The 11,769-nt window shown below is 36.9% G+C and overlaps 1 protein-coding gene across 1 annotated transcript; it reads left to right on the top strand.

The window, feature by feature from the left end:
* Positions 1–194: 194 nt before the first annotated feature.
* Positions 195–9,985, top strand: LOC139290086 (uncharacterized). The gene is given in 12 exon segments (XM_070911779.1): positions 195–236; positions 1,122–1,312; positions 1,345–1,517; positions 1,783–1,839; positions 1,953–2,123; positions 2,863–2,982; positions 6,683–6,853; positions 6,947–7,057; positions 7,220–7,276; positions 7,465–7,626; positions 7,768–7,884; positions 8,159–9,985. Coding segments are annotated over 11 exon segments (1,326 nt in total). The 5' UTR covers positions 195–236; positions 1,122–1,197; the 3' UTR covers positions 8,231–9,985.
* Positions 9,986–11,769: the final 1,784 nt, after the last annotated feature.

Here is an 11,769-nt window from a genome sequence, read left to right as displayed (position 1 = left end):
TGCACAATCACACACACAGGCCTGTTTTAACTTGACCATCATGTTGAAAACATTTACTGCATGGAGGATGTGACAGCTTCCTCCAGCACCACTGACTATATGCCTTTTGTGAAAATGGAGCTTTTATTCTGAAGAAAATTGAACGGTTGAAAGGGAAGTACATTTTTTTTTGCGGCCAAATGAACTGAGGCTGCTGACAGATGAACCAGACTGTAGTTATTACAGCATCGATTCAGGTGAGTTTTATGCAAACAGACAAACACTCACAATACTGAGAACTTTTATAAGGAGACAACATGTTGAGTGAGCTCTGAACTGGGTACTTTTTTAATGGTAAAGTTTGCCAAAAGTTAATTATGTTATATTGTTTCTGTGGTCTGTGAGAGATGTGAGTTTTGGGATGTATGAGAAAGAGGCTATAAGCAAAGAAGAAGGTGCAGCATCTTCCCAGACACTAAACTTTTCCTCAAAAGAAAACTAAACAACAAGACATACAGCTTTCAGATGATGAAACTTACATTTTTTGTTCATCTTTGCAAAATGTTTAATAGATTCAGAAATGCAAAATTAGAAAAATAGAACATTATAAAAGAACACCTTATGACAGTGTGACAAATACTTGAAATAAATACTGTTTGATGTAGCTGAGACACCTCTTCAGAGAAAACGTATATGCAGGTATAAAACTGAAACAAACAATGCCTTTTGCTTTGGCAGCTGAAGCCTCTGCAGCATACTTTAGAGTTACTGAATAAAGAACTTCAAGCAATGTGGGTTTCTTTGTGTAAGGGACAATCTTGCTGCTTTCTAGCGAAACCCACGGCCATAATACATCTGCATATTTGGATTTGATAGGGTTTGATCGATACCAGTGACTCTCTGTTTACTTTGGCAGGTGCTGAGACTTTAACACATATTCATACACTGACCCATTCTCCTCTACAAACACCCACCCCTCACACACACACACACACACACACACGCAAAACAAAATGAGTGACTTAAGAGCTTCATCCTCAAGTCAAAAGTACAATAATTCAAGAGCGCAGACTCGGTCAAGAGGAGACACAATCTCATCGCTGAAAAAGTCTATTGAGATAAAGAAACATTTTATGTTTCAGGTGTGTGAAGACACCCGAAGTTGCACTTGGAAACAAGGGAGTGACGGTCATCACTGTGGCAGCTGGCAGTAAGAGCATGTTTCCACCTCTGTGCCAAATCCTGAAGGCTCTTTGCTACAGTCCAGATTTCTGCTTGGTGTACCAGGGACTGATGCAGACTAGTCTCGCTACAGCTCTTGGGGTGAGAGGAGTTAAAATAAATGTATTCACATACAGCTATTTATTGGTGGTCTTAAGATGTTAAGTATAAGACAATGAGATTTAATTGTTTTTAATCTTCTATAGACTATACAGATCGTAGCGGGCCTGCTCAACATTGGGCTTGGGCCAGGACGAACTAGCACAAATCCTGGAGATTTGACCAGCTTGGGAGCTGCTTACTGGCTGGGTGCTGTGGTAAAATGATACTGTTGTGTTAATATGACCATGAGAGCCTATTAATGTGAAGTCTCTCGTTCAGTAGTTGTGTTATATTACTTGTTAATTAGCTAATTTTTACACATGCAGGGAGTTCCACTGTGAGAGGATTCCAGAAACAATTATATTGTTAAAGGACACAAGAGAGCAAGATTGTGTTATGATTCCTGGTAATATTTCTATTAAACAAACGCAATAGCCTCTGCTTGTCACTGATATGAGCTGTCTGCTGACCTCTCATCAGTTTATTGTAACTGGAATCATGTCCATTTTGGCCGGGCAGTTCCCTTCTCCCTGCTTGGTAAGTAGAGTACATCAAACTCGATTGACTAAATAAAGGAAATATGCTCTGTACTGTAAATGTGAAACACTACACTGCTTGAAATGGACTCTTAACTGAATCTTTCCTCTCAGATGGGCTTCACTGTGTTTATGACCATTGTTGGAGCTATCTTTTCCATCACTGGCATTGTGCTGTATGCCATAGACCTGCGAGACGCCTCTGTCCTCTGGATGTGTGACCGCAGCAGGAACAGGGCTGATCTTTGTAGTAATAACTGCAGAAATGTGGCACTCTTTGCCCAGGTGATCATCCTTTCATAGTTAAACTGGAAAACACAATCATAGAGTGGTGGAAGAAGTATTCAGAGCCTTTACTTAAGTAAAAGTACTAATTCCACACTGTAAAAACACGCCATTACAAGTGAAAGTCCTGCACTGAAAATGTTACTTAAGTAGAAATATAATCAGGAAAATGTACTTAAAGTTTTAAAAGCAAGAGTACTCAAAGCAGAAAAATGGGCCCTCTGACTGTTATACCTAATATCATTAGATTATTATTACTTATGCATTCATGTAAAAGCAGGATTTTGCTGTTGTAGTTGGATGAGGTGGAGCAAATTTTTTAAACTATTTTGTATCAGATTTTCATTATGAATTAATCTGCCAATTATTTTTCAATTAATCAATAGATTGTTTTTGTCTGAATTGGTCACAATTACCCAGAGCCCAAAGTGACACCTTCACAATGTTTGTTTTGTCCAACCAACAGTCCAAACCTCTAAATGATTAAAAGTAAATTAAAATAATTAAAAGGAAAAGCAGCAATCACTAATGTAGTGGAGTAGAACTGGAAATACTCAAGTAAAGTACAAGTACCTCTGATTTTTACTTAAGTACGATACTTAAATCTGTTTGTTCTGCCAGTTATCCAACTTGGCAATTTGATTTCAAACTCCTTCGGCAGTTTGTAACATGTAAACATCTCTGCAAACTGAATTGCAAGTGTGAAAATTAAAAAACATTTTAATTTGTCATCCATCAGACTTTGTTGACATCCATGGACGTCACGCTGATCGCTCTGGCTGTTGTTCAGCTCGGTGTCAATGTTAGGTTTACTATTCTGGGCATCAAGGCTTTGATCAGTGGGATGGAAAAGGAGGAGGTATGAACCAAGAACACAGTGCATTTATACATATATATATACATGACTTAGAGGACACCTGGGTGATATATTCAGGAGATGAGGCAAAGTAGTAGAAGTACTAGCAGTAATAGCAGCTGGAGTAGCAGCAGCAGTAGGAATAGTTGTTCTTGTAAGGAAAAAAGTATTAAAAAAGCAGCTGCATTTCTGATGCTCAGAAACCTTATCCTGTTTTTTCTTTATTAAAGTAAAATTAAACTTTTTGTTTCTGTGCAAAACAGGGTGGAAAAGATGTTGAAGATCAGCGGCCGCAGCTGAAGGAAGTCCTCCTGAGCAGTCCTGGTGCTTAAAGTCTTTTCAACTCACCACTGAACTATGAATAAGCAGCACCTCATTGTAATACTTGTGCTTTTACACACATTTGCTGAAAGTAATCAAAACTGCTTTATATCACAAGGACACTACCATTTCATTTAGCCAATCTACAGATGTGTTTTGTCTACATATATCTTTTTCTATCACCGTGTGAATTACTTTTTAAAATAAATTTGCTTGAATAAAAACATGTAAAATGTTTTTTTCAGTTGTAATTTTTCACTGAAGAAATGCAGTTACTCACTTTAGTTGTATTGAAGAGGTTGGATATCTCGAATTCTCAGCAGATAAAACCAAAACAATGTGCAAAGGTACCACCGGGGGTAACTGGAAGTTTAGGTTCTTATTTTCTAGGTGTGCTGAGCGTTTGAATTTGTACCAGAGCTTTTAAGTTAATTCAAGTTTAAGGTGGTGGATGTACAAGCAACACTTTCCACATCCTTAAACTCACTGAGCAGCAGTTATGACACTGTTAATGCTCAATGATCACCTTCGTGGACTCAACTATGATACTCAAGATGCTCAAAATAAGGAAATAATGAAGATTAATTGAAAAAAATGATGCTTTGAAACTGATGTTGTAAAAGTACATTTCATACAACAAACACAAATCCTGCTTAGAATCAGTATGTAGTTTGGTATTGGTACTCTCCATGTTTTTACTTTATACAGTACCATACAAGTATCTTCAGTGAAACATGTCAATGATAAAAATAGTCAAAATTCTTTTAATTTTGATTTCCAGTTAAACCTTTTACAGTGACTCTAATTTTCTTATGCTGATTTTGCTGTTTAATCTTCTGTGTAAAATGCTGTTCAGACGGTTAATTTTCAGCAAATCCGCACTATATATATATTCTTTTTTTAAATTCTGGCAAGAGTAGGTATCCAGTTTTGACGTGTCCCTTTTAAAAAATAAAGCAAAATTGAAAATAACACACTTACTTGGTATCTGATCCAAAAGGGCCAATTTAAAAGTTGCCATTTCAGAAGAGAGATCTCTGTCGCATACTGTCCTTTTACTATCAGTAAATGTATTAAAGATACAGAGATTTCAGTCCTGAAACAGAATCAATGAATGAATTTGTAGATGCATAAAGTGTTCATGTATTTATAATTACAGTTTTGAGGGTCTTGTACTCTCTTTGAAGGTCGTGCTTGAACCCCAATATCCGAGGGAAGTATTTCACTTTATACTTTTGATACTGTACACAGACAAAAGTAAAAGTAAGTTTTGATTCCAGGTCAGTTACTTATAATATATAGCTACATTGTGGTGCTGCTTTTTATTCAAGTAAAGGATCTTAACTACTTTGTGCCAAATACATTTCAAGAGATAATTTAATGAGGCTTTTATTTTGAAGAAATCAAACGGGCGACAGGAAGTGTCAGTTTTGTTGCTGTTTCTTGAACGCCCCATCGTCAAACCAGACTGTCGCAGTTAATTTACAGAGTTTGTAGCCACGAACCAGGTGAGTCCTCTGCGCAAAGAAACTCATAATTCATAATAATAAGAGCTTCACAATAAGACAGCCTGTTTGAACTGAGTCATATGGATGTTCTGATGTTTTATTTGAGTTATTTGACCACTTTGAACAGTTTTTCTAATGTGTGCTGTTGGTCGACATTCAAGACCCTGATTCCTCATTTTTGTCAAAGCTTTTTTTTTATTTTTATTGATTATTATTATTATTTATTTATTTTTGACATCTGTTTAGTGTTAGCTTTAGGATTAGAGGTTGAGATGGAAAACACGAGGAAGCGCAGCACTTTCTGGGAAGCTGAATTTCCTCCCTGCAACCGACAAAAACCTCTTAGTGAACTTAAAACCTGCACAACTCTTATTTGTGGTGGTATTGATAGTGATCGATGTGTCAAATACCTCAAATAAGTGCTGGTTTATGTAGCTGTGAATACTATTCAGTGAGTCCATAACTTTTTCTTTCCCAACATACAGTAATCACACCGAGGGAGGGTCTGTGTAAAACTGAAGCAAATCATGTTTGTGCATGTGCAACTAAAGCCTCTGGACCATATTTACAGTTAATCAATTATTAAGCTCATTGGCATTTTTTAAGGAACAGTAGATACAGTATAATCCAGGCCTGCAACTAATGATTATTTTCCATTATCGATGAAATCATCGATTGGTCTATAAAATGTAAAAATCCCAAAATATTCAGTTTATTATTCTATGAAACAGAGAAAAGCAACATATCACACATCATCACATTTGAGAAGATGGAACCATAGTTGCAGATTAATTAGCTCTTAATCAACTAATTGATTATAATTGATAATTGGCAGCTAATCTTACTGCCCAAAAGCTCATTTATGTGATTGCACATCTGCATATTTGAGTTGATAGGCAGTGGTGGGTTTAGTAACCTTTGAATGCTGACTGGGACACATAAGTAAAACTGTGTTAAGATTCAAATTTAAAGCCCTGGTTTTTGGCAATGAACTTCATGATTCATAGAAATATTGTTTATTTAATGTAACGCCAAATAAATGACTTTAAATATTCTTATATGAAATGATATCAATAAATAGCTGCTATATGTATCTTCAAATAGCCTCGTTGTGTAACACAGGTTACATTTCAGCGTTACCTTGGTTGCTGTTGTAATGACCAAAGAGCAAAAGGTGGAAAGCGGCTGAGATTCTCAAGCAAGTTGAGTTCCCATGTGAGGGAACAGGGGTCTGATAATCAATGGAAAAGAGTTTGTCTCTGCACAGAGCTTAATGCAATGAGTAAAGACAATATGAGGATGAAATAAAACTGAAACTAATAGGTAATACATTTTCTTCCACGGTCTCTTTGTGGTCGTTTTGTGTCTCTTTGAAGTTTGAAGAAATGTTAACAGTCACTCACACAAAATACCAGAGGACTCAAGAGCTTCATCCTCAGGTTGACTGAAAAAAAATCTCTTTATATATATATATATATATATATATTTTATTATTATTATCTTCAATATCTTACTGTTGATCTCTGTATTAAACCTGTATGTTACATACCTCTACATATCTGTGTGTATATATAGATTCACTGTATATTCTCAAGTCATCTATGCTATTCCAATGAAGTAACCTTGTTGTACTAATACATACAGTAAATACTAGACTTGCAGTAATCATGTACGGAATATTGCCAGGCACTACCATGTGTATATTTAGAGTAACTTGAGTAACTGAGAGTACTGTCCTAGTTCTAGTTATTTATGTTTTTATTACTTTACTTCTTATCTACCTGTTTGAGCGTCCTTGTGTTGTTTGTGTTGTGATCTGTGTGTGACTGTAACAGTGCAGTTAATAAAGAACTGTATATGTACAGGTGTGAGAGATGTCCGTCACTGTTGTCAAAGATAAAGGAGTGACTGTGGTCACGGTGACGGCCGACAGTCAGAGCGCGTTTCCACCGCTGTGCCAAATCCTCAAGACCCTTTGCTACAGTCCGATGTGCTGCTCGGTGTACCAGGGGCTGATGCCGGCCGACGTAACTGCAGCTCTCGGGGTGAGTGAAATTAAAATGTATTTATTCACATGCAGTGTTAAGTTGTTCAAGTGTAAGACAATGTGATTTAATTTAATTTTGAATCTTTTACAGGCTATACAGATCATGGTGGGCCTGTTCACCATTGGACTTGGGCCAGGACGAATAAGCACACATCCTGACGATTTTACCCATTTGGGAGCTGCCTACTGGCTGGGTGGTGTGGTAAAGTAACACTGTTGTGTTAATATTAGCTTGAGAGCAAGTGTATTTCTCAATGGCAAAATTGTTACTGGTTTTACATAGATGTATGTTTTCTATCTAATAAAAAGGTATTATCATTAATTTTAATGAATTTAATGAATGAGTGTGCTGTCCTGTCTTTAGTTCATCGCGGCTGGAATCGTGTCCCTTCTTGCCGGCCGGTTCCCCTCTCTTTGCTTGGTGAGTAGACTAAAAGTTCCCCTTCGTGTTATGTTGTGCTTGTCTGAGTAAGCACTCTTCTAAGATCACCAATGAATTTAATCGGTTGAACAAACCATAAAACACTGTGAAAGTTTCTGAGGTGATTCTTCGTTCATTGTGTAAAAACGTACACCGTGAAGTCAAAAGTATAATCTTTTTCCTCTCAGGTGGGCTTCACTGTGTTTGTGAACATCATCACCTCCATCTTCACCATTATCGGCATTGTGCTGTATGCCATAGACCTGGGAGATGCCTCTGTCGCCAATATGTGTGACTGGAACAGTGGTAGTTATGATGACAACTGCACATATGTGGCGTACTTTGCCAAGGTAAGCATGCTTTTAAAGGGTAAAGCTGGTTTAATGCTATCCCATGAAGAACCCACAACGTATCTGTCTCAATACTTTCCAACTTCTCTTGGAAAAATTGAATTAAACTAAATTCTTTTTGTTTTTTCTTGTCTATATCAGCGTTTGTTGACAGCCATGGACATCACGATGATCGTCCTGACTGTTCTCCAGCTGTGTGTCTGCATTAGCGTTGCTGCTCTGGGCATCAAGGCTCTGGTCAATAGGAAGAAGGAAGAGGTATGAACCAAGACAAACACACCAGAGCACTATCCAAGTAGAATAGTGACTGTAGTACTTGCCTGTAGCTGCTAGACTACCAGCATCAGTAGCCTTAGTAGTAGTAATGGTAATGGTTGTAGTAGTTGTACAGTATATGTGGTAACAGCTGGATTAATGATTGTACGACATTCGCACGACCAATATAAGTGACAAAAATAGATTCAGTAAAGACTCACACTGTAGGTCTCAAGTTTGTGGTGTTGTTACTTCATAAAAGTTTGTTCTGTGTCAGCAGGTTGACAGAGACGTTGAGATTTACCAGCCAGTGTTGAAGGACGTCCTCTTGACCAGTCCTGGTGCTTAAGATCAATTCATCCAAACACAAAGATGTATGAGTATGAATAAGCAACGCATCTTTTTGATCTTTGTAATCCTTTTAATCTTTTTTTTTTTTTTTTACATTTATCAGCTGAAGTTAATCACAAAGACACTACTATTCTATGCTAAAGCGAAAATTCACTCTGGAGTCTGTGACAATGTGACTGGAAATGTTTTAAACATGTTTCTCTATCAGTTTGTGAAAGATGTTTCAAAGTAAATGTGCATGAATAAGAGAACGGAGAATGGTGACAGCTGTACAATGTTTTTTAGTTAACTTCCATTAATTAATTGGGGAGCAAAACTATCAGCATGTCTAGATGTCATGGAGTAAGTGGGAAATATATATATATATATATTCTATGATTTGGCTGAACTGTTTAAAGCACTAAAATGTGTACTCCAGCTCTCAGAGTAGTTAAAGTTCAAGGAGGAGTGATCCCAAACAACGTGGTGGATGTACAAGGCACTCCTGTCACATCCTAAAGTGTTAACACACTGAAGTTTTGGAGAAATTAGGGGATTGTTGGAATTAGATGTGTGGAAAGGACGATTTCAACAAGTAGCGTGTGATTTGACATCTTGGGAAATAAACTTTGTTGTCACAAGTTAGAGGAAATGTTTAAAACCACTTTCAAGTCTGTATGATAAACATGAGGCTTTGCTTATTTTCATTAGTTCATTAATTAATCCTTTGGTTTATAAGATATCTGAAAACTTTACAGTGACATAAAAAGAAGCTTGTCCTTACCTTTTAGATGCTGGAAACTTTAATAAAGGACTTTTAATTTACTATTGATTATTACAAATGTTTGTGTTTCTTTTAATCAATTAATAATTAACGACGAAGCAGAACCAGGTGAGTTCTCTAAACAAACAAATGACTCTCATAATGTGAACTTAGTAAGGAGACAGCTCTGAACTGGGCGTTATGGATATTTTTAATCATATTTTTATTTGAGTCTGATGGATAAAAGGACGAAACCTGATTTTTCAAACATCTTGAATGATAATTTTTACAGACTGAACAGTTTGTGTTGTGGGTGACATTCAAAAGCCTGATTCTTCATTTGTGTGAAGGATTGTATTACATTACTTTTTTTTGTGGTATCTGATATTGTAGAGGATGTCAGGAGGCAAAAACAAGGAAGTATGCTGTACCAGGTACCAGACTTGTATTTATTTATTCGTGACCAGTTAGACCAGTAAGGCCAGTAAGATTGTGATCTCAATTTTATATTCTCTGTAGTAAAAGTGCTGCCCCATAGCACAGGTACAACTGTGTTACATCTGCATATTAGGGTTTGATAGGGTGGCTGATCGACTATTTACTTTTACAGGTACACAAATACACACAAAATGTGACCAACTGCCTTAAATTAAATAAATACTTCAATATTTTGTACTTTCTGAGAGTTAGATGAGAAAATCGATATGTCTAAAAAATGTTTTTATTACACGTTTAACTACATATACATGTATATGTCTGTCTCTGATATATCTCCCAGAGAGTCGGACTGGAAACTGAGGGTAGTCTTTTCTTCATTGTGTGGCCGCATGTGGTTTCACTTCATTCATTTCCTCAACCTGTGATGACTCTGTTTGCCACTGGGTGGCGTTCGTTCTCTTAAATTCACACACATACCTGCACTTTACCTGCCGACCTGTGGGTCTTTCCTTACTTACGTGTACACTGATTATAGTGACAATGAATAAACATTGTTTGTTTCTTTTTCTTACAGATATCTTTCCATATGTTCAGCCTGTAAACTTTGGTGATGAGCTTGGGTAAAATGAGAGGTATGTTGGAGGAGGACGTGGCACTGACAAAGCGTGAAACGTAATTAAAGACTAATATTATTATAGGATTTGCAACAACTCGAAAAGTGTGGGAAAATCATGAAGAGCACTGGGTCACGTCATCTTATTTATCCTTCCAAAAGAAAACAAAAAGCTATTTTATTTAAACTGACAGTTATTATCAGTTTGTTATGGCTGAGAGGAGGATTCGCTGTCTGCAGCCTTGCATATTATCTTTGATCAGCTGTTTCTATTACACTTTCATTATTTGTATTTATACGAGTTTGACCACCAACCTGATGCACATAGATTGACAGTGCCATGTCTGAGTCATTGCTTTGAGTTTCAGATCGAGGGAGTGTTCATTTGGTTTAAAGTGTATTTATTTTACAGATCTGGTGAAAGACTCATTTACATAAAGTTATTCCAAAATTATTTATGAGTTTAGCACACTTAGTCAGTCAATCTGAAGTTACGGGTGAATTTAGATATAGACTCTACCTGAAAAGCACTCTGAGCTGTGATTCAAGCCAACAAACTATCATCCTTAAATTACATCTTAATCACCCCTAAATAACACAAGGCTTAATTTGATGTGATATTTTGCTTTGGTTCTGTCTTTTTAAAGACACTCAAATCCAAATTCCCTGTGTGTGTAAATAAACTCTGAGCTAAGAGGAAATTTGTAGGATTCTGGGAAGCTATTGGGCACTAAAAGAAAAAACAAATTCTTTAATGTGTCTTTAACCTCCTGCACACACGAGAATGTAAGCAACTTTTTTTATGCAGAGTCAGGCTTTTCTCACGACAAGGTTTTATTCTTGGAACCTTTAAACCCGTGAATATCTGAGCATGACAGAGGCACCTGTCCTATTTTCGTTCGGGCAACAATATTCTGTTCTCATTCAAATTACAGCAGGTGCCTCGAATGTACTTGTTGATTCATGTTGAATTCCTGTTGCTCAATACAGTTACAAGCACACAGAGTGGCTTAAGGCAGAGCCACAGGTATGTCTGTGTTTTTTCATGTATTATCAGTCCTGAGTGATGAGGTGGAAGACGTCTACTTAACCTTTATTTAAAGCTAAAGCTCTCAGTGTCAAAATTCAAAACAGTGTTAGAAGCTGATAACAAATAGTTTGACTGATCTATTTAAAGACAGACTAACACTAGGCAGTAACTACATGTAAGCTAATGATGATTTAAACACTTAAACACAGTTAAAAAAGGGCGAAAAAAAGGGCGAATCAGTTAAGAAACAAAGAAATCTAAAAGTTGAACTCTTGTTTCCGTAACGTAAAAGTGTACTGAGCACATGAGTTGGCCTAAAGCTTACAGAAGCTGACTTGTGAACTGAAGGTTTTCTGGTTCAAACCCTGGACCAGCAGGGTTCCCCCTCCCCCTTATTAACACCACTGAGTTGCCCAACCCCCATACTCTAAAAACTACATGTGAAATGCATGTTTTCATTCATTGAATATGATATTTACATGTGTATTTTACACATGATCTGTCTAATTACCCCACATGAATTCATCACAGGAGAAGTGCTGTTTCACATTGTTTTCATGTGATTTCTTCCATGTCACTTATAAATCACACAAACTGTGAAATTTCCAAAACCAATTGCCTATAGAGAAACCAGTCAGCCGTCATTTTAAATACTGACAGTGGTGGAAGAGGCGGAGACGATGACTGGAGGCTTTGCATTGTTGGTGCTGGTGT

Source organism: Enoplosus armatus, chromosome 9, assembly GCF_043641665.1.
Source record: "Enoplosus armatus isolate fEnoArm2 chromosome 9, fEnoArm2.hap1, whole genome shotgun sequence".
NCBI classification, from domain to species: domain Eukaryota; kingdom Metazoa; phylum Chordata; class Actinopteri; order Centrarchiformes; family Enoplosidae; genus Enoplosus; species Enoplosus armatus.
Note: the sequence above shows the minus strand (reverse complement) of the source record. Positions and strands in the feature narration are given on the sequence as shown.